Source organism: Lichenostomus cassidix, chromosome 8, assembly GCF_008360975.1.
Source record: "Lichenostomus cassidix isolate B80296 chromosome 8, HeHo_3.0, whole genome shotgun sequence".
Classification (NCBI taxonomy): Eukaryota; Metazoa; Chordata; class Aves; order Passeriformes; family Meliphagidae; genus Lichenostomus; species Lichenostomus cassidix.
In genome coordinates this window covers 26,258,718-26,281,582 of record NC_139489.1, presented here as the reverse complement: position 1 = coordinate 26,281,582, position 22,865 = coordinate 26,258,718, and the positions used below count along the sequence as shown (strand labels likewise).

Genomic DNA, 22,865 nt, shown 5'->3' with positions numbered 1-22,865 from the left:
CAGTTTAGGTAAAGCTGGGAAAAGAAGCAGCTGTGTACCCTTCAGGGCCTGGAGTCTTTGCCTTTATTTCTGTAGGTCTGCACTGTTCAGGTGTGTTTTGGCTCTTTGTATCAGTTGCATCAACAAGTCAAGGTTTCCTGCCGCACAGTTCTATTCCCTGGCTGTGCTGCAGTGCACGCCTTTGCCTGGCGCTGAGAGGCTCTAGAGCTGCTTGGTCAGAATACCAAGAAACACTCCTGTCAGCCCTTCCTCTGCATCATATGTGTGGTTTAAAACCTGCCTATTTCTCAGTGGTAGAGAGCAGTGTCCTTTGTTAAAGATGAAGGCTGTAACATGGCAATTGATCTGATGCCAGACTTGAGAGAGCAACACATCCACTGCTGCTCCATGCTCAAGGGGAAGCCTTTCCCTTTTCTCTTTTGCAGGCAGCTATAGCTTGCAGTCCCCTATGATAGCATAGATCTTGATTCAAACTCTTCAGAATAGTTATTCATTCTGTTTCTTTGAGATGTAGGACTTGTGGCCTGTTTTCCATGCCTGTTTCAGAATTTCATTTATATTTAGATGTACACTTACATATTCCATAGGCAAGGAAAGTTTGATATTGCATGTGAATGTATGCCTGCCCTATTTTCCCTGGTGTGTCTGAGCAGACTGTGAGTCTCTCCCATGTACTGCAAGTGTGACCACAACAGTTAATGTAGCTCAGTGCCTCATCAGGATGTAGTTGAGATTTGAACATGGATTAGAACAAGCTGGCTGAAGTTCAATCCAGATAAAATATACATGATGATGTGGATGTAATTATCAGCCTCCCTAATTGAAGAGCTGCATTTGCCATTTGGTAGAAGTGTTAGTGCCCTCTGGTGACTCACATTTATTACTTGTTCTTAGCAATCATATTGAAGCAGTAAAATCAGTTTTTAAAGTCTTTGACTGGAAGACTGAGACCCCCTCAACTGATTGGAACTGAAAAATTTGACTGGAAGTCATCTTTGCCCTTCCTCCCATTGATTTTTAGATAGTATTGTAGCTCCTAGTGCAAGTAAGGAAATCAAACAAGCCTGGGTCAGTTAAGGAATTGAAAGCAGCAAGCCCAGGGATGAGCAGAACTGCCAGAGAGGGAATTTGATTGTCAAGGTTGCTATGAGGTCCTCTGCCAAAAAGTGGTTGGCCCAATTTATGAATTTCTTGGAGCTCATGAATGTCTTGACTTAGAGTGCTTCTCCTGTGTGTCTGTCAGCTGTCTGAGAGCTGAAGTGCTCAGAGAAGAAATGTGTAATGGGGTTTGCACAAGAGGAGAAGCTTGAGATACTCATGCTCTCATGCTCTAATTCCATTTTAAACTGATTTGGATGCAAAATGTGGTGCAGGAGGTTTTGCTGGCTTTGGAGCTTCCTCAGTGGCACTTCCACTTTGGGATATGTGTGTCACTTCTCTTCCTCTTTAATGGAGCTGTGCTATTGGCAGCAATCAATTAAGTGTGAAGTGACCTAGGTCTGGCTGTCTGTGCTCTGACCATTGCTGTAGTAGTGTGGCATTAAAAGCTGTTTGATTTGTGTCTCCATCATTATTCATTAAGGGACAGCTTGGAGACTATGGAATCTGCTCTCATTGAAATGGGCTCAGATTGATCGTGCTGGGGAAGAAGGATATTGATCTTTTTCAGAAGTTGAAGGTGTATGTCTTAGATAATAGTGGCTAGATAAAACTGGCAGAGATGCTGAAAAAAGTGATCTTAATGCAGTTTGTAAATTGGATTGCTTTTATCACATTATGAATGTGCCCAGGGTTTGGGGTAATTGTCTAGACTATAGTATTATATTTACATTTAGATTTAGAATTAGTGGTATAATGTCACAGAGTGACTGGACTCAGACCAATAAGCGAATAAACAGGACTAGTACAGAGCACATTTTCTGCTGTGATGCATCCTTTTCAGACTGAAGTGTAGGCAGGCAGAAGCCTCCAGTGAAAAGCTGAAGGTCTCAAATGACTGTTTTTCTTTATAAGCCTCATGTATGAATTTGTCTGAGGAGGTGTGTAAGCACAGGTGGACTTGTGAGTTCTGTGTAAAGCTCAAATTCATGACCTCTGTGAATGGTTGTTTCTAGTCCACTTGTTTTATTGCCAGGTTGTTTGTTTAATCTTCTAATTGCTCTGAATTTCCGTTGCTTGCTTGATAACTTTGGGGTCCTCCACAGTTGTAACTAATTTAAGTTGGTTTGTAGTTGAATTGGGTTGTGAGCCCATGTGCAGTGAGGCAGCTAATTTATTGACTGCTCACTTCTTGTATTGTATTGGTAGAAATAGAGAGAGAATGCACTAGAGAGAACTGCATCAGGGAACTTACCCAGCTAAGGAATTAGGCTTTTTTTTTTTTTTTTTATTCCCCCTCCTTGCCTTGTTTTTCAGTTTGATAGTTCCCCCAAACCGTTTATTCTTCAGCCATACAAAATCTTGGGCTAATGTCATGACAGAGAAAGGAACAGGAAAAGGCATTAGTGGTGGAGATGACTGGCAAGTATGAAATCAAGTTCCCATAAACCAGCTGAAATCCAAAGTGGATCAGATGACACTTGTTTATAGCTGAGCTTCTGGAGTGCTGATTTCTGGTTATCTTGAGTCCCTAGCTGGGTGTACAAGTCTTGGAGCTTTGTATAAACTTTGTTTCAGATTGTGTGCAGAAAAATTTGAGGCACTTTAGGATCCTTGTGGCATTTCTGAAAACTCCTTTTGCATAGAGCTAAACTCTACCATCGTTGCATCTTTTACAGTAGGCTGGTGAAGTGAGTTGCAAGTGATGATGGTGTTACTGGGAACTTGGCTGATCATGTCCAGAAGCCTGAAGTTTTTTGGGGATTCCAAAAGCATCTTCAATGAGCAGATGTGAGGTGTTAGAATGCTGGTAGCATTGCGTAGTTTTCTATGTGTTCACTGTGGATTTCAAAATGCATATAAATGCTGTGTCAAATCAGTAAAAGATAAAAAGGTCCAAAGATTCAAGCTACTCTCTCCCCCATTACTGCATCCCTGCTTTGTGCTGTCGCTAATTAGTAACTTTAATATTAAGAAGTGCATTGATAAAGCACATGGTTATGTGGATGACTCATAATTGTTGTATTTCCCAGTGTCATGTAATTAACTTGCCCTGGGTGGTTAAAGGGCACATGAACAGGGCTGCTGTTGCTGGCAGGGCCAGACCACTGTGCCAACAGCCTTGTCTTTGATTACCAGCCAGTTTTCCCCTGTGCTTTACTGGTAAGTCTACCTGAGTAGTGGCAGCTATCTCGTTTATTTTTAGAATATTAGTCATGTACTTTTAGACCGACCAGTTTGTTTAGGCATTAGTCATCAGGCTTGTCTGGTAAGTGCCTCTAAATAATTTTGATATTATTATTGGTCAGACTTTTACAGAAATATGCCAACAGGCACTTTGGAAAAGAATAATGTGTAAGAGTAGAATCCATTGAGTTCAGTCCTTCCGTGCAGTTGAAGTGAGTTGCAAGTATTTTTTGGAGCTCAGAGTGCAAAATTACTGAATTATTGGCAAGATTTCTGTTTAGCTACAGACGAACCCTCTGCTTCTGAGAGCCATGAGTGGTGGGCAGTGCCCAGCCTGGAGCTGGGGGCATTTGTTAGGATGGGTAAAACCTGATCCTTGCAGCTCTGCCTCAAGATAGGATGAGGTTAAACATTACCTAGCTATAAGGCTTTATTATTATTACCTTTTAATATGCCATTCACTGGTGGAGTCAGGTGTGTGGTTTCTTAGGAAACTGTTTTCCATGTTATTTATATAACAGCAAATGGCCCTCTATAGTAGAAATGCTTTTGCTACTTCATGTTTGAAAAGTGCTTTGCTGGCCACCCCTTGCTGTTTGGTTGCTCTGTTGATGATACATAATTTCTTAAAATCCTCCTTTGGTTTTTTTTCCCCTCTCAGGCTGGGTGTATTTTGGATTTCTTTTGGACAGATTTTGCCAGCTCTTTCATCATAGATTTTGGTATTCTTAGTGATATGCCTTGCTAAGTTTTTAATGATGCTTTAAACAAGTACTTGTTGAGTTACATTGCACAAATGAAGGTAGTAGTACCAAATCCAATTGTAGTATGAAACTGTGATTCTTTTGTTATCTTTTATACCTTTCTGTAGCTTTAGGTGTGCTGGCAAAATACTTGTGGAGGTTGTTTGGCTCTACTGCCAAAATCTGTTAAAGTGGTCAAAGTGTCCACCTGGAATAATTTTAAAGGAATTTGGAGAGCAAAGTGATGTTAACCAAGTTGTAGTCAGGAGATGAAACAAAAAGGCAAGCTTGGTAAGTTTCCACTGGAGATGGGTGCCCAGAGGTACAGTGTTTTATAAGGCTGAAGGCACATGAAAGCAATAGTAAGTGGAAAAAGCTGCTTTTGAGGTATGGTATTTCTTTACCTTTGAGGAATGGCAGGTAAGCAGATGGAGTGCTCTAGGACCTGCTTGGGAGTAGCTTCCTCAGTGTCTGCATGTAATGACTTGCCCTTGTACTTAATTAACTTGCTGGCTTTGTTTTTTAATGTGGATAGGGTCTGTATTATGACAGAGCTTGAGCTGTATTTCATGCTGTGACTTGCCTTTAATAGTTCTGCAAAGTCAATCTTGACTCTTTTCTGAAGCTGTCTTAGTGGTGGGAAGGTTTCTTTGATTAGGACCTAGTTCATGTTTCAGATAAGGCAATTTAATTTATCTTCAAAGAGGTATTTCTATAGCTGTGTATAAGCTGGTTTTCAGGGTCTGTTAAGAAGAGATGTCTAAAATTCTGTTAGAGAGCAGCGACTAGTTTTAACTTCTTCTGGTTTTGGTCATGAATGCCATATGTCTGTGAGGGAGAGGGAGGAGAAGTATCCACATATTTGTCGTTGCACATTCCCAAATTATTTTATATCTACAATGGAAAGTTTTGAAGTATTTAAGGTGACATTATGTTAAGGCTTATAGAAAATCTTAGCAAATATGCAAAATGGAAATGAATGCTTAAGCATGTTTAGACTAAGAGGAATGAACAACATGCACTATGAATTTGCGGCTGATGCAGTTTTGTTGAAGAATAATTCTTGATCTGAATTTTAGAACTTTTAAGACAGTAAAGACATTAATGGCAAGGGCATTGCTGAGGCCAGAAAGCCTTTTATAAAGGGTAGGTTTGGAAAATATGACATTTGTTGTGCAGATCTACATGTTGCTACAATTCAGAGGTGTCTTGTGTCTGTGTTACGCTGTTAGGCAGACATAGAAATCCAGTTGGCATCTGTTAAGTGATAGTGCTAAAAAGGGAAGATAACTTTGTGCATTATTTATCAGACAAACATAAGAGATGTCTTGCTTGGCTATTGCACCCACAAAACTTTAGTTAAATCTCTCATTTGTAGTGAGGGATTGCAACCCTCATTTGTAAACAAAGGTGTATTGTAGAAGAGTTTAGGGCTTTATTTCAGCTGTACCTATTTCTTTTTTTAAAGTTAGCTCTTATTTTTCTGACTTGGGAGAAATTCCATGCTTTCCATATTTTTTCTTTGTCTCTTTTTTACCAAGTGATAGTCTTAAAAGGAAAAGAGAATCAGGCAGTAGTACAGTTAAAGGACATGGACAGAAGTGAGATCTCTCCAGGGACCAGGGAAAGACAGGCTTCCCCTGCTGCCTTGGGATTTGCCAGATTTCTGTGTTGCTTTCAGGTGTCAGATTTCTCTGTGTTTGGTATTCAATGTTGTGGGTATCTCCTTGATTTTACTTGAAGTGAGGGAGGGAAGATGAAGAGAAGTGATGGACTTCAGCAACTGAAGTTTTTGTTGCTTGTCTCTTTCTCTGGTGTCATCTTTCCCTATTACCTTCCAGCCCGTTAATGGAATTGGATATCTTTTTTTCCCTAGGGCAGTAGGGTGTGTTGCTGTGATCTTACCATTAGACTTGCTGATCACTGTTTCTCTGTGGCTTTTTCTGTATTTATGATTCTCCTGAAGTTGGTAGAAGTGCTTTGCTCACAGGAAGAAAATTGCTGTCGTTTGGAATTCATAATTAGCATCTTCTCTAATGCTGAGGAGGCCAATGTTTTTTAATGTAACAATCCTTAAAATCAGAGGACATGTCATGGAAGAGATAAAGGAGTCTTGCCTAGATTGGAGATGCCACTTGTGAGTTGTGTTCATTTTTGGGGATGGGGCTGGGTTGAGCATGTGCTTGGGTCCCAGGGTGAATTGATATTGAATTGGCTTTGTTTGTCACTGAGGGAGCTGGTTTATGCAGCAGTCTCTGCTAGAGCAGCCCTGCTGTCTGATGTTTGCCAGCTCTGTCAGATTGATGGTGTTTATTAGCCACACACAACTCTCCTGGAAAGCCCTACTCTGTTGTTTGTGAACAAACTAGATTCTTCTGTCAGAAAGATCCTCTAAATCCCTGTATGAATATTGCATTTAAATTGGTAGTTGTGTTTGCTATTTTTGCTTAGGTGGTTTATCTTTGTTGTCCTGGAGATACTGAAAGATAAATTTGTATAGGTCATTAAAATATCTTTGCTTTTAAGTGATAAACCTGTTTAAAAAGTATCACCTGCCAAAACACACTAGCCATGCTGTGGCTGGTGACTTCAGGGTATTTCAGCAGTAAGGTACTAATACCCTATTTATGATGGGGCTGGTTCTCGTTTATGTTTCAATAACAGCAGGACCAGCATGAACCTCCCCTACTTGGCAGGCTAAACATGAAACTGAAAGATTAAAGTGTTTTCAAAGTGCAGCCAAGCTATTGACTTCTTCAGCCATTCTTTCAGTAGGTAAGAGGCAACTTGCTTCCTGGTAGAATAGAATGGGGAAATATATTACTAATTTGTGTTTTGTTTTGGTTTTTTAGTTTGCTGATATGAATGGTATTGGCTTTGAGACAATACTGAAAGATCTTAATTCATTTGGTTTAAATATATATATATTTCATTGGGTTCCCTGTCCAGGTCTCCCAGCTGAGTTTGTTTCCAAGCACAGCTTTCTCTTCACTGGGGCTTTTTTGTTGCTCAAGCAAGGCTGCTTCCTCTTTGGTGTGCAGTGTCCACTCATACTTCTAATGTAGACAGATTTCTTTGTACCTGCAGAACAAGGACAGCTTAATGACAAAGCAGTATGGAATCCTTGTCCAAACTGTAACTTAGGCTACTCATTCCAAATACTTAGAAACTGGTGCTCAGATCCTTTCAGTTCTCTGTGTTAGTCATGGCTATTTTTTCATATTTTTTCCTCCTATTCAAGGTGCATCTTGCATGACAGCAAAGATGGTTGTCTTAGCTAAGCTGTGTGTTTATTTATGTGACTGAATTGTTGTTTTAAGGCAGCAATAGAGGGCATGGCAGCACTCAAAGAAGTGTCTTTTCATTTAGATGAGGTGAAGAACTCACTTTCATTGGTTTGTCCAGAATGACCAATATCTGTTGCTTGAGAATAAGCCAGTGCTGTCGGTTATTCTGGGCTAAAAGATGTCCTCTCTGCAGAAGGGGGAAAAAAGATGTTTGTGCAAAATTTAGGACAGAATTCCTTCAGGATTTCCTGCCAGAAGTTGCCAGGGAACAGGAATGCTTACCTGGTAGATGTTTTAGGATCTCTGAGGATCTTTGCTTTTGTTCTAATAATGGTTTTCCTGAGCTTTGCACTGCTGTATCACTGTGATGGTTTTGGTGAACCTGGAAGAGAAAGCAAAGCATTTTCCAGTCATTTTGCTGAGATTAGAGATTTTGGCTATTAGTGTTCCTAAAGCAGCAGTTCCTAAGGGATTCTTTTGGAAGGTGCTAATCTGTGAGCTTTTTCAAGACAAAGGTAACATTAGCTTGTGGTCATGTGACAATGGATTTTATATTCCTAATTGTGGCAGCTTGCCCTGTCATGCTATGCACTTCCTTGCATGATAGCATTCTAGATTTACTTTCTGTCACTTAAAAGATTAATGAAAAAGATGAATGTAATTCTGTTTTTAGTTAAATGAAACGTTAAATGGCATGATTTCTTGAAAAGCAAAGTGTTACCTGCTGTAAACCAGTAGTTTACATTCAAAACACCATTCTCCTTCAAATCTCAGTCACGACAATATTGAGTACAGGCTACCTTGTCATTACTCTGGGACCCAAGTTTTCAGCTTGCACATATCTGCACTTAAATCAATCTTTAATGTCTGCTTTCATTGATTTGGCAGAAACAGAGGCAGCTGCGTTTCGTAAGCTTAAGGGTATGTCTGAGTGATAATTATCCAGTCATCCACAGAACAGCTCAAATATCCAAGTAGTTGGGTAGGATATCACTTGTGAACATACTGCGCTGAATTCATAGTGCTGGAATAATCTAAAAGATCCTGCTTGACAGACTGTATTGAAAGCAGGTCATTAATCTTACCCCTGCAGTGTCTTTCTCTCGGTTTTGTAACAAGAATTTAAGGCTTGCCTTTACTGCCCTTAGAGGTATACAAATGATTTTGTGTAGCTGGTTCTTATTCTTTGCCAGCTGTGCTCTTCAAATTATTGCTTGTGCTGCTACATCTCAGTGTCTTTTGGATGTCTTCTGGAAAGCTTTGTATTCTACATCAGTTATACGAGTTCTGTAGATATTTATTATGTCATTCCTTCTTCAGAGCAGATCCTTTCATCAATAATGGAGATAGATGGCTTAGAAATGGCTCCAGCAGGACTCTCATTTATACTGCCCATTTACCTGAAATCACGTTGAGATTCTTCTGGTGATTGTTGTTAGTGCACAAGCAGTAAATGGGTTTACCAGAATTTCAGGCCTTTGGATAAATACTTGTCTACCTTGAATGTTTAAAGAGACAACATTGCCCTGTGGTCTCCTCTAGGTTTCTATTTTTAAGCAAGAAAAAAGTCTGATACCATCTTAAAAGTAAGTGTCCTTCATGAAAACATTCACTCTGAATTATTTCAGCTGAAACAAACATACTCTTGGTCTCCAGTTTCAGGCACTTGGAGTTGGTCACTGAAATATGTTTGGGCTTTCTGGCTGTTGCAGTCCTGTACTTGAGTTAACTTGGATTTCTCTGGTTTCTGTGCCACGTTTTATTAGGCAGATGCTTCGGTGGTCACCAGCTGCTGACTGATCTTGGGTGGAGAAAGGTATTTAACATTCAGCCATGGGTATCTGAGTCTTGATCTGTTCTCTCATGAGTTGGGTGATTTATTGACACCCTTCCAAAGGGAGTTAGAAATCCAGAAGAGAGGTGAATGGGATGCTCAGGTCGGTCAGGAACTGGTTTGTGTGTTGTTTGCTTGTTGAAGTTGGATGCCCTGGGCTTGGCATACTTCCATAAATGAATGCAGGGGATAGTGACACAGGCAGAACATCCAGCTCTCTTCCCCAAGTGTCTGTTGTAGTATCTCAGAATAGTCATCATGCCAAACAGGCAATTCATGGGCTGATAGATTTTTTTTTTTCCTGTTAGCACCATTTCTATAGCAAGGGGGCACATTGATGCATGATGTTGAGAAAAGAACAATTCTAGAGAATATAGTTGAAATGTTGTAACAGGTGTCATTGATATAGACTGTACTCATCTCTCCCAAAGCTGAATTTCAAACCAGACTAAGATATTGTGTGTCCTGTTTGAGAGAGGTCCTTATTGGCTGTTAGTGGCTTTATGAAAAAATACAGTAAAATGCTCTCTCAACAGTATTTTCTTCTTTCTGAGAGAGAAAGTCAAGCATTCATTGGGGAAGAGTTTTGCCTTCTTTTCCTTAAATGTCAATCTTTTTTGCCTTACTGTACAAAGCAAGGGTGCAGTCGAGGCTGGTGGATGTACTGAGTCCTTAATTCTGTGGATTTGGAGGCTGTTACTCAGCAACAGTTGGGACTTTCTCCTCTGGTTAAAAGTCTGTCCTAGGATGGTTTGATCATCTTGGTTTTGATTTGGCTGTGCACAATTTTGATTCTAGCACTTAATGCCTACAGAAGATTATTTGATGAGTTGCATGGATATTTGAGTTTCTTTACATCCCTGTGTGATGTATATGTTTACAGAGAAAATTCAATTTATACATTGCCTTATTGAAAATATAAAATAAAGCTAGGAATATAGAAGGCAGTTCTAGAGACTTTTCACAGTGACATGTGATAGTTTTGCTGATGCACAGTCTTAATAATTCTTCACTATTCCTGTGTTGTTTGTATTATCCTCAAACAAAGCAAACCTGGATCTAAGTACCTCTGGAAATAATTTTTGGATCCCGATGTCCATGCTAGCAGCATTCAATGCTCCACTGTTGCATGTTCTTAAGTACGATTTCCCAGTTCAGAATGGTGCCCACAGATGTGTTCTTTCTCTATTAATTCCACTGATACTGTGCCTGCACTTCTAAGCCATAATAACACTTTGCAAACTGAGCATCAGTTAATCAAGAGGACATGAATCATTTAATGCTCCTCTTGTTTGCAAACAAAACTGACAACTGTATGGCCATGTGGTGGAGGTCTTGGAAAATCCAACTGGGGGAAGATTATCATGTTGTTGAACTGCCTAATTAGTTACAAGTATTTGCTTCCAGTTTAAATCCTGTGTATTTTCTTTGCCATATTTTTCCTTCTTATTCTTGAAAATAAATATTGGTAGCTCCTGTATTTCAGGAATGTCTCTAGGTTATGTATGTGTCTTTGGGGCAAGGAGGGATTCTCCTCCACTGGCTCACTGAGCAAGCCTGGATTTCTTCTTCAGGATGAGAAGAAATGTTGCTCAAAGAGGTTAAGCTTTGGGTAGGCTTTAGTTGTGGGAGGGAGATGAGGAGGGTAGCACCTTACACTTTTGGTGTACTTTCTGTGCTAAAAGAATTCCCTACTGCTTAGTCTTTTGGCATATGGGAAGAAAACCAAACTATGTGGCATAAATTCACAGGTTCACTCTTCTGACAGCAATTGCACAGTAATAGCTAGATCCAAAGGAATAAAGTTTTCTTCTGTGCAGTTTTCTCAAGAGCTACTAACAGAGACTTGTTGGTGATCTCTGAAGGAAGACTGGGGGATCTGATGATTTGAAAGCAGTTTGTTTGAAGAGCAGGAAGTTCTTCAGGTTTTGTGCAGTTACTTTCTTAGTGCACCTACATTTCACCTTGTAGCACTCAGACGCTGCTGGAGAGGCCTTTTGTCAGCAGAGAGCCAACCTCTTCCGACCTCAGGCTAAACCTAAATAGCACGTACACATGTTCACATTTTTGGCTTACTCCATTTGTTGCCTGCAATGATCCTTTCCTTCTGCTTGATTCATGCCTGTGTGAAAGCCTGGATCTGCCACTGCTTGCAGCTGTGTAGCAGTTCTCATGCTAAACTTTGTGCTAAAATATCTACCAGTTAAGTCTTGGTCCTGAGTCAGTCCACTGAGGAAAGCTGCTTTTGAGTGGTGGAAGTCAGAACGGTAAGAATCTCCTTCATAACTAACGTGGAAAAATTTCCATTTTGAGCTGAACCTCTTGATTGTTGTTGCTAGTTGATGACAGACTGAGCTGATGGTTGGGATTTTGTAATAGGATTTGGTAAACGGGTAACATGTGCCCTGGAGAAGGATATTCTGGCTTTCAGCTTTGGTTTTTCTTTCTTTATCTCATGCGAGGAAATGGGAGCTGCACGTTGTACTAGTTCTTCAAATTAAAAAGGGGAGCACTGGGTACTGGAGAACCATGGAGAAGAGGTCTAGATAGCTGGAAACTAAGATATGAATGAGACAGAGCCTTTCTATTACCTTAATGTTATCTCTCTGTATTTTTCTTCTTACTCCCCCAGCCTCCTCCTGTTCCCAGAGCTGGGGAATGAGGTGCATAAAAGCAGCAATAAGATTTTATTCAGAACAAGTGGTAGTGAAAGTGCTCTGTGAATAGTGTCTCCTTAAAGAATAATAATTTTACTTAATTGCCAGGTAAAGCCTTTTCTAAGATAAAGAAAGGGAATCTAAATTTAAATGAACATGTTTAAGTGAAGCTTCTTTTTTTATTTAAAACTTCAATGTCAAACCTAATGAAAGAATTTTTTGTTCTTTCTTTTTGCTATTCGGTGGATTCTAATTTCATCTGTCTTGGAGCTTAACCAGCTGATACTGCTTTGACTGTTGTGCAACAGATGCTTAGGGAAAGAATGTATGTGTGACATAAGTGAGCTCTGTGAGCACAGAAGTGCTTTGAGTTTCCAGCAGCACTGTGGAAGGCAGGAGCTGCTTTACTGGGTCAGCTGTGCTGCTGGTGAAGCACCCTGTGACACGGGCTCTGTCACAGGGTGACAGAGGAGGAGTCCAGCATGAACTTAAGCAGCTGTGGCATATTTGCTGTTAGTGGTGTTGTCTGAAAACTGTTCAAGAACTCAATTGCTGTATTCAGATTTTGAGCATAAATTTGCATTTTATTTATACTTCTGGTTTATCCTTCTCACAGTTAAACATGGCAAATGTATCCTCATGCAGATCTCAGTTTCTTAGCATAAGCAAGCTGAGGTCTCCTGGTTTCCACTTTTGAAAGAAGGTTCACTGTCTTCAGAATACCTGCAGAATACCTCCCTTCTGTGCATGCGTTTCCTGGACAAACTTTTTTGGAAGCAAGGTGACCAGAACTGCACAGTGTACAGCATCAGTGTCTCTTTTGCAATGTTTTGCAGGTAGTATTAGCCCATAACTAATGCAGATACCTGGGTCTCATGTGGTTACTTCATTCTTACAGCTTTGGTAGCATAATTTCCAGCTGAAATTGACAGCAGAAATTTTACAGGAGTCAGCTCCAAGAGTTCTTATGTTGTTTTTTATTCTTCTGTCCCTGAGATAGTTTTATTTGTCCTGCATTATATGGCTTTCTTGTACTTCTAAATGTTTTATTGTTCTAATATTTGTACTGGTATTGCATATGTAATAACTCCTAGTAATCTGTGTTTTAAATATTATGCCCCCTATCTGTTTTTGCCATGTCTCTACCCAGTGTGTGTCTTTTTGTGACTTTTATCTCAGTCTTCACTAGTGGCAAATTAGGCAGTGCTTTGCTAAGATTCGTGTGTCTGGGGACTTCATAGGGTGTGGGATTTTAGGTCTGGTATTTTATTATTTTCAGTGATAAATTTCCTGCAGGAGAATGGAGTAATGTCAAGTTGCGTGAGCACTTATTTTATGTGTTTTGTGGAAGTTTCTATTTTTATCAGTTTTGCTGTCTTAATATCACCGTGCTTACTGAAGACTGAATTAAAGCATGGCTTCAGGTGACTTTAATTTCTCTTCTTTAAGGCTGTGTATATACTATCTTTATTCTTACAGTGCAGTAACCTGGGTCAGTTTCTGCTTTGGTGGCTCGCATGTAGAACTCATGGATGTAGTTTGGAAAGTGCAATTTGTTTTTTCTTTGTTCTTTGCCTATTCCTTGGTGACTCTCTGCTTCATTGTTGGGCTTTTGTGTTTGTTGGGTCTTTTTGTTTTCGTTTGGAGTGTGTGGTTTGCTTTTTTTTTTTTAGTATGTTTGGTTTCTTAGGTTTTTTGGTTGTGAGTTGTTTGGGTTTTTCTTAGCAGTTGTTTCAGCTTTTGCCATTTAGATGATAAGTTTTCTTCCAATGTCTAGATGTTTCCACAAGATCAGGAGCTCAGGTTTATTGCATCTAGAACAGATTTTTTTGGTCCCTACTGTTTTTTGGTCCCTAAAGTCTTTGGTAGTAGCTCAGCATTTATAGTTAATGATGATCCATGCAAGGCACTTTTGTTTACTTAATGGGCATCTGTGATCAAAACAAATGACACTTGGTACTGACATTATGAATAAGAACAAACAGGATATTGGTCATCATGACTCTTGAGCTATTCATAAAACTTCACTGTGTTTGTTTCCTCAAAGCTTTTGTACTGTTCTGGGCAGGAAGTTTTAAATGTGATTTTAGGGTCATCTTTTAGAATGCTGTTTGTACAGTGGTTTTGGGACAGTGTTTCATCCAAACTGAGTCAAGAGCATCTGCTGTGGAAGGGAGTCAGGCACAAGGGTTCTGTTAGACATCTGTGAGAGTCCAATACTCTGCTCAGGTTCTTCCAGATATTCCACACATGGAGGGTGTAGTGCTTAATGTTAACAATTTGAATGTAGTTGATATTACAGAGGATTTTTGATTTAGCAGCGTGATACAAAATACACTGAAATCGTGACACAATGCAAATTCAGTGAGATCCCCATTCCTGGTCTCTGGAGTGTGCTCACTGACACGATGCTGGGTGTCCCCAGTCACCAGGAAGGAACACGTGGGTTGAAGCCAGCTCAAGCTCTCTGAAATTCCTATTATTCCTTTGTGGTTTTGTAGAGCCAATTCTCTGCTCCCCCGTGCTGCTGTAGCTAGCTCCGGGAGACAGTCACTTTTTTCAATGAACTGGGGAGAGGCATTTACAACGCCAGTTGATTCACTCAGCTGGGATGCAGTCAGTTGATCCGCTCCACTGACAGAGCTGTTTATCTAAAACAAAGGGCACTTTCTGGTCGTCTTTGTGCTGAGATCAGGTCAGCTCTGCAGCAGCTGGGCTCAGGCACACCCTGCTACTGCCCTTGCTCATCCTCACCGAGCTGCCTTCCCTTTGCAGGGGTCTGCAGGTCAGTCACTGGATGGGAACCATCATCAGCACAGCCTTGGGTGAATTTGCAGAAAAACTCACTGAAGGTAGCAGACTCTGGTTAGTTGTGCTGGATTTGGCTGGGATAAAGTTCATTTTCTCCACAGTATCTAGTGTGGGGCTGTGTTTTGGATTTTTGCTGAGAACACTGTTGATACCGCAGGAATATTTTTGTTATTGCTGAGCAGGGCTTCCACAGAATCAAGGCCTTTTCTGCTCCTCACCACACCAGCAGGTAGGCTGGGGTGCACAGCAAATTGGGAGGGGATATAGCTGAGACAGGTGACCCCAACAGGGTTATTCCAGGCCAGATATATAATATAAATCTATAGGAGGAAGAAGGTGGAAGGGGTGGCATTTGGAGTGGCCTTTGCCTTTCCAAGTCACTGCTCCCCAGGGTGGAGCCCTCCTTTCCTGGGGATGGCTGAACACCTGCCTGCCCATGGGAAGCAGTGAATGAGCTCCTTGCTTTGCTTGAGCACACAGCCTTTGCTTTCAGTACTGAACTGTCTCTATCTCTCAACCCACGAGGTTTTTCACTTTTATTCTGTTGATTCTCTCCCCCATCCACTGTGGGGGAGTGAATGAGCAGCTGCTTGGGGCTGAGTTGCTGGCTGGGGCTAAACCACAACAATAGTCTAGATATTTTCATTGTTTGGGTGTGATGATATTTGTATCAGTATTTTTAGTTTGTTTTCTGCTGTGCAGTATGTGTGGCATGAAGAGGTAGGGAGATACCAGACAGTGTGTCCAGGCTTCAGGTTGGCAGAAATGCTTTGGTATTTTGTGCATCACGTTAAATGCTTTCAATTCCACGTGTAGTGCATTTCTGAGCACAAAGGCATTTATTAAATTGAAGAGGAGAAACAGACTGCAAGTTCAAATTACTCACTGTAATTCAGTTTGGTAATTGGATATACAAGGTTCGCAGTGAAAGCTGTGACTCGCTGTTGCAGTGTGGTGACAGTCATTCCACAAACCCTGCTGTGTTGTTCTGAACTTGTCTGCTCTTGATCACTTTCTGATATTGCTCTTTGCTGCTTGTTTTGGTGTTGAGCGGAAGGGTGGTAGAGGAAGCAAATTATTTAGTTATTCCACTGTGAGGATTTTTTTAGAATTTGGCTTAAGTGACACACTGACCAAAACTGTTGCTGTGACTTTTCCTTATTATGGGGAGTGGTGATGTACTTTTGAAATCTATATTAGACATGAGAACATGGTAAAGGTTGCCAATTCTGGAACTTTAAAATTGGTAAATATGTACTTATAGGAGTTCAGTTCTAATTCAGTTCCTTACTGTATCTCCACAAAGTGTGAAAAAGTATAAATGTATTCAGACATACTCCTGTAATGCAGCAATGGGCACAAAATTATCATAGTGTGGACAAGTTTGTTACAATACAGCTTGATGGCAGATGTTATATTTTGTAATCTCCATTTCTTTTGCATGCAGGGGTTTTTTTCTAAGTGATTTTCTGCTTATGAAAAAAAAAAAAGAAAACTCCCAAGGTTTGTGTTCCTCATAGAAGTCACATCTCAGCCTGGTGGCCCCACACCTCCCTAAGAGCCAGAGTTCTCTCAATTCCCATCACAGTAACCAGGTAGAAAAGGAAAACCTGGATCACTGTGCAGCACTGCTGGAAGTTCCTATGAGTGGCCATAAGTTGTGTGAGACTAAACATTGAGGAAACTGGGCTTTAACATTTGCTGGTAGAGGGATTTGTTTGCTCTTGTTGAGCTGAGGCTGATCTGCCAACTCCATAAACTTCTATGATATGCATTATTTCTTTTCAAAAGCATCATCCAAATACCTCCACAAAAAAGGCCCCCAGAGGTCAGTTTTTGTTTCTTCTTGCACAGAAGGACTTCACAAATTCTCTCCCTTTTTGCCTCCCATTATTGTGGGGAAGGGAAGCAACTGAAGCTTATGTGAGCCAAGGGTCAAATGTATAACCTTTCGTTTCAGACTGGCTTTGTATAATACAGTTATGGACCAGGTAGTATGAGGAAATTGTACAAAGTGTCAACTTTCCTTAAAGATACTGGAGTTAAAAAAACCCCATATTTTTAAAGGATAGTTTTTTCAGCAGAGATTACTTTGGGATAAATGTACCATTTTGAGCATGTGGGGGGCCTAAAACTGGTTTTGAAGATGTGATACCTCTGTCCTCTACTGTCACTACCTAAGTGAAACTTGTGACATATCAGAGTTTTATTTCCGTGCTTTTCCCTTCAGTAAATGAAAAGACTGTAGGAGAGAGGCACTGGGGGGCTGTGCATTTGGCAATATTCCAGAAGACAATCGGAAAGGTAACTGAGATGGGAAAAGACAGGACAGCAGTGACACTCAGAAGCCAAAGATGAGATTTTTTCCTGTTTGTGTGGTCTGTTAGTATAATACCAGCTAAAGCTTAAGTGCAGCTGAGTGCATTTTTAGTGGAGGAATGAGTCTTAATGAAAGCACATGGGCTGGGAGTGTAACATGAAAGTGAAATGTAGCATCCTCTGTGCTGTGAATGAGACAGTTACATCAGTTTTTCCAAAACAAGATAGGGTAGAATGTGGATGGCTGCCCTAAATTGCACAATTACAGCTCACATGGGATTGGTAATATTCAAAAATACCTGTAGTGTTTGACTGACATTTGGCACATTGCTCTCTTTAATTGCCTTCCATTCTGTATTGCATTCCTATGGTAACACTTTAAAATTTGAGGATATTTTATTACTTAAAGATTGGTTTTTTTGAGGATATTTTCTTATTAAAATATTAGTTTCTTGCCTTCCAGGCTTGTCTGTCTGACATACTTGGTTTAGGTCGCTTGGAGATAGAGCTTTTTGGATTATTTTATTTCATTCCTTAGAGGCCTTAAGTATGAGCTGCTGTAATACTGTTTTGTCATGTGGAATTAGTCAGTTACCTGTCACTTCCCTTCTCCATTTATTTGCAGACCATGCAATAGCTCTGAGCTAAACCACAAAGCAAAAGTGAATTTCATAACCAGCAGCAACTTTGGAAGCAGTCACACCTGCTGTAGACATAGACCCATGGAAGCTGATTTATAATAGTTTTCACACTAGAGGGCACTAACAGCTCATTAATTTAAGTACAAACCAGTTTTTACTCTCTGTAACTCTTTGGGGTTGGGTAGTCTTATTGCTTTTGTAGTGGATGCCAAAGGTTTGCATTTCTTTGCAGCGTTTTGTCTGCAGAAATGAAAAGTAATAGTATTCTTGCAAGGATGCAGTAAAAGTTAGCGTGTGGAGTTTTCCTTTGTGTGTTTTCCTGTTTGGGTTTTTTACTAAGCAATAGTTTTTGTCATTTGTAGATAAAAATATAAATTCAACTTGTACTTTTAATTGCTTTCAATATGATAATTTTCACTTGAAGCTGGTGAAGAGGCATGTAAGATAGGAATTGATTGGATAATACCTTGTTAAAGTTATCCAATAGAGTTAACAACTGGGAAAAACTTTTTAAAGTTGGTAATAAAAACATCATATGTGAACCATGTTGCAGACTGCACTTTGTTAGGACTGCTGCATATGTTTATGTATTGATTCCTCGTGTAGAGAAAATAGTAGGGGAGAAGAATGTGGTAAATCAATACTTGCAGTATCTGATGGATCTTAATGGAACCTTCCATTGTTAATGTTGGTTGTAAGTAGCTAATTTAAAAATAGGTGTTAGAATCTGAAGTCTGGCCCTCAAAGTGATGTAGCCATTTTGGAAGTCCTTTATATTTTTAAGGGATTTTAGGCACTGGATGTTGATTGAAACCCCTGAAGAAAGTGTTTTCTGATGCTTTTTTGCTCTTTGTAGGAATGGTTATTCGGTTGCCTTGGAGATGATGCTGCTGCTGTAAATGTAGGGCTGAAGATTGATGGTGTGGGCAGTATGGAGCTAATGAACGGACAGTCCAGCAGTGTTAATATTGCAGCTACTGCTTCAGAGGTAAGGATTGCAAACCCCAGTCACTGGGTAACTAAGTACTCCATTTTCACTTCAAATGCACTAAAATTAATGTTGCAGCTACTGCCTCAGAGGTAAGGACTGCAGAAAGTAGTTACTGAGTAACCAGTCAATTTTCACTTTAAATGCACTAAAATGTAAGTTTTCCCTTTTTTAACAGGTCTCCTCCAACAGCTTCTTGTTCTGTGCGTTGGTTTCATACATCCCAGTTTAGTGTGAATAAAATGTAAAGTCCTGGACTTGGCATACCAAAATAGAGCATGAGCTTGCATTTACAATCTTACCATAGCCAAAGCTGCCTTTTTCCATGTTCTCTTCCACATCACATCAAGACAAGGAAGCTTTTCTTTTCAAGTTTTAACAATAGATGCTCTTAGCACATTAAGCTGGGCTGGCAAGGCATGTGAGAAATGTTCATTTCTTTGGCAGGTACTTGTGGGTGTGTATTGAGGGGCAGTCTGACACAGTAGCAGTGGAATAAAGTTGTTCCCTCTTGTCTCTTGGACTATGGCATAGGTAGGGGACCCTCCTGCCCATCAGAGCTTCTGCCCTCTAGAAATGAACAGCTCGTGACCTTCTCCTGGGGAGCCTGTTCAGTGCCCAGCACCCTCTGAAAAGGGAGAAGAACCTTTTCCTAATGCCCAACCTGAACCTCCCCTGACCCAACTTCAGACCTTTCCCTCAGCAGTGAATGAATAGAATCTGGGTCTGCATCTATATACTAGAGGAAGTGATTGCTCATAACACAGATGTGTTGTTTTAATGTGAAAACCTTATAAGAAACATGAAACCAATATGAAGTGTTAATGTTTTGAATCACATTTGTATTTTGGAGGGAAGCAAAGTCTTTATTTTGTAGGTAAACCTTCATAGATTAATATCCTAGGATGTAGTGATTTTTTTCAAATGTGAATTACTTTAATTTAAAAACAATACTAAAATTCCTTTGGCTCAATATCTTCAACAGGAATATGTGTAGCTTGGTGTAATTTTTGTAAGCTTTCATTTTTTAAGAGAAAGAGGAAGATGATTTGATAACTATTCCTCTGGGGGAGACCTTGTCTTTTTCCTTACCATAGTGGTATTTTTTCTGTTTGAAATTCAGTGTGACTGTATTGTTGTTGTTGATGTAGTTGTTGCTATTACCTTTCCTGTCAACAAAATTGGAATTGAATTATGCGCTGAAATGTAACTGTTGTGTTTGGAGGAGCTCCTTTGAAGTAAAGGAATTATTTGGATTGGAAGGGATGTTAAAGCTCATCTCGTTCCAACCCCCCTGCCACGGGCAGGGACACCTTCCACTGGACCAGGTTGCTCCAAGCCCCATCCAGCCTGGCCTTGCACACCTGAGGCATGGGGCAGCCACAGCTTCTCTGGGCAACCTGTGCCAGGCCTCACCAGCCTCATGGTAATGAGCTTCTTCCTAATATCTGATCTATACCTGCCCTCCTTCAGCTAGAAGGAAATCCAGGAGTCAGTTTGAGAGTCTGATGTTTTTGCAACCCATGTCAGGAGAAAGTAAGTCCTGTGACTGACTTTGAATTGCTGATTTAGCCAATAAAAAAATTCTGTGAACAATGACGTTTGAACAGAAATTTTGCTTTTGGGAGTGTGAAAGAGAGAAGACAAAAAGGAGAGGTCCAAAATATCCTGAGTGGTTTTTTGTTTGTTTCTGCAGAAGAGTAGCAGCTCTGAGTCCTTGAGTGACAAAGGTTCAGCTGAGCTGAAGAAGAGCTTTGATGCAGTGGTGTTTGATGTTCTAAAGGTTACACCAGAGGAATATGCGGTAAGCAAGTCCAGGAATTTTAATTACTTTGTGTGTGAACCTCCTTTGCAGCTTTTCCTCTGCTTCTCCATTTCTGTGCTTTTTTTGCCTAACTTCTGTCATCCATGGGTTTTAAACACAGATGCTGTTCTTTAGTTCTTCATTGTCTCTATCCTGTTTAAGTGATCTTTTTGGGCTCTGCTCCCCAGGTATTTTTCACACTCTTACATGTAGCATAGACCAAAGATTCTTAAGTCTATGTGATGCAGCTTAGTTCTGTCATGCATATTTTGGTTGCCAGACTATACTTGATCTGTACTTGTTTTTTTTTTCTGGGGGTATTTTAATGTTTCACTCTGTTAATTCTTGCTCTAGGAAGCTTTTCTAGTTTTCTTCGTTTGGGAGCACAGAATGGTGAGATGTTTAACCAAAACATGATGTGATTGTTTTGTTTTGTTTTTACGCCCTGTAGAGGTGAGGACAACAGATGGTCCCACTAAGTGATTCAAGTCTGTTACTAGAAAGATTGCTAAGCTCTTACTGCATTTCTAATTCAAGTGCTGAGATTCATGAGGAGTTGTCCTGGGGAGATTATTGATACGTGGTAATCCGTGTCACAAAATATTCCCATTTAGTTTGTTCTGGTTTGTAATTGTTAATAACTATTTCAGTTAATTATTAATGGCTGAATTGATTTTAATGAGCACACTGAAAATTGAAAGCAGCTGGATTATGAAGTGGTACTTACACATTAAATTCTTCTTGGCTATGGATGATAATTAATTAAGGGATTTATTCCTGACTGAGTTTCAAGTCATGTGGTTTGGGCCTCTTCCTTGCACTGTTGTTGGGAACAGCTGGGCAATGAATCACCTACTTTCCATGGGAAGATGTTTTTTGGGGCTGGTTGTCCTTCCAGTTTTATCTTCTGATTCCTGTACCTAAAGTAAATCTAAGTACTTAGGGAATTTGGGGCTAGGGCCATGAATTCAGGTGGAATTACGCATTCAGGCCAGAATGAGCTTGTTGAATGGCTCTACTATTTACCAGTGGTGGATGCTGTTGGGCAGCAGAATAGATCAGTCAGTCTCTGTGGAGCTGCTGTCGCTCACTTTGACAGCAGAATAGACAGAGGTGCCTTGTCTTGTATCACATTTCATAATCCTTTTGCTCCATCCTATCCTTCATCTTTCATTTGCAGAAACCTTTGACTTTGGGTGTTCTAAATGCTGCCTATTTAAATCTTGGTTAGGTAAAAAATCTGTATTCAAATCCAGTAGTTTTCCTGTTTTCATGTAATGCCTCAAAGTGGGTAGAGTTCTACTCACCGACAGGAATCTTTTAATTAAGCATTTCTCACATTACAAGTATGAAGCTTGTATTTTTGGTTTTTACTACTAGGTATAATTTTGCTGTTTTCTCAGTCCCCCAAAAGAAACATGTTTACTTTTAACCTTTTTCCTTGTAAAATATCCAGTTCTTCATACCAGGTTTAATTTACTGTAAATCAATATGAAATATCTTTCATGTAGAGTTCTGAACAGTTGAGCAAAATCATGAGTATTCAGTCCTTTGGCAAGGAAATAATTAATGTCATTTATTTTTCAATGTTTCTTTACACAGCTGCACTTCTTTGTTAATGCTTGTTTCCCCAGGCACTTCTATGTGCTTTCCCAGTAGCGCTTTCTCTTTTTGAGTGCTGTCTTTTTCTGATCATTCTTGCCAGAGGTTGTAGGAATAAGTAAATTTGCCAAAAGCTTAGCTACCCTGGAGGAAAAGTACCTTTGACCCTTCCTCTTGTTTTTCTTTTATTGGCCACTTCCTTACCCTTCCTGGGTTTAGTCCTGCCGTTACAGAGAAGTGTAAAATCTTCATCTGGGTTTCAGTGTTTTATGTGAGGACCACCAGAGTGATGCAGTAGGGCCAGGCTCTTGAGCATGCCAAAGTGTGTTGGGGAGGTTTCCTTGTAGTGGGTAGAACCTCTTGGGTTGGGCATGGATATGCTGCCAGTTACTTTTTCAAAGTATGAGAAAACTTCCAGTCTAGTGATAGCTCTTATGAGGTGGATGCAGTGTGGGCTACAGGCATGTCTCTGTGACAGCTGAAGGAATACTGCTTAAAAAAAGTATCCTTTATTTTAAAGTGGTGAACTGATGAAATAATTTGCAGGCTGCCTAAGTACCTTATTGATTGAGAGGAAAGATAATGTGGAAAAGGCAGTAAAACAGTGATAAAAGCAAGTTGCTGCACAAGAGGTAGTTAGCTGTCTAAATTATGGTTAGGAAACCTTGGCTCCAATGGAAAAGAGTTCCAGTACATAGGTGATATAAGGGTGAGAGTTAACTCTCACAGGTCAACATATACACTGTGAGGTCCCATCCTTGTCCTGTACCTTGTAGGATCTGTTGCATTTTGATCAGAACAAGTCACTGTGCACAGATGGGAGAAGTACAGTTATGCTGGAGGAAGAACGAAAATCTGAAAGATAGTTAAGTTTGAGATATGCTGGAAATAAGA

General features: G+C 40.1%; 1 protein-coding gene across 5 annotated transcripts in view; it reads left to right on the top strand.

Annotated features, from left to right (window-relative positions):
• RALGPS2 (Ral GEF with PH domain and SH3 binding motif 2) overlaps positions 1–22,865 on the top strand; it is a 111,589-nt gene that overhangs the window by 4,346 nt on the left and 84,378 nt on the right. For 4 of the 5 annotated variants that reach the window (XM_085068618.1, XM_085068617.1, XM_085068614.1 and 1 more), the window contains 2 exons: positions 18,434–18,565; positions 20,262–20,369. In XM_085068618.1, coding sequence (XP_084924744.1) covers positions 18,509–18,565; positions 20,262–20,369 — 165 coding nt within the window. In that variant the 5' untranslated portion in view covers positions 18,434–18,508. Of the gene's footprint in view, positions 1–3,242; positions 3,262–18,433; positions 18,566–20,261; positions 20,370–22,865 lie in introns of those variants that run through there. The other variant, XM_085068615.1, reaches the window with a different exon arrangement.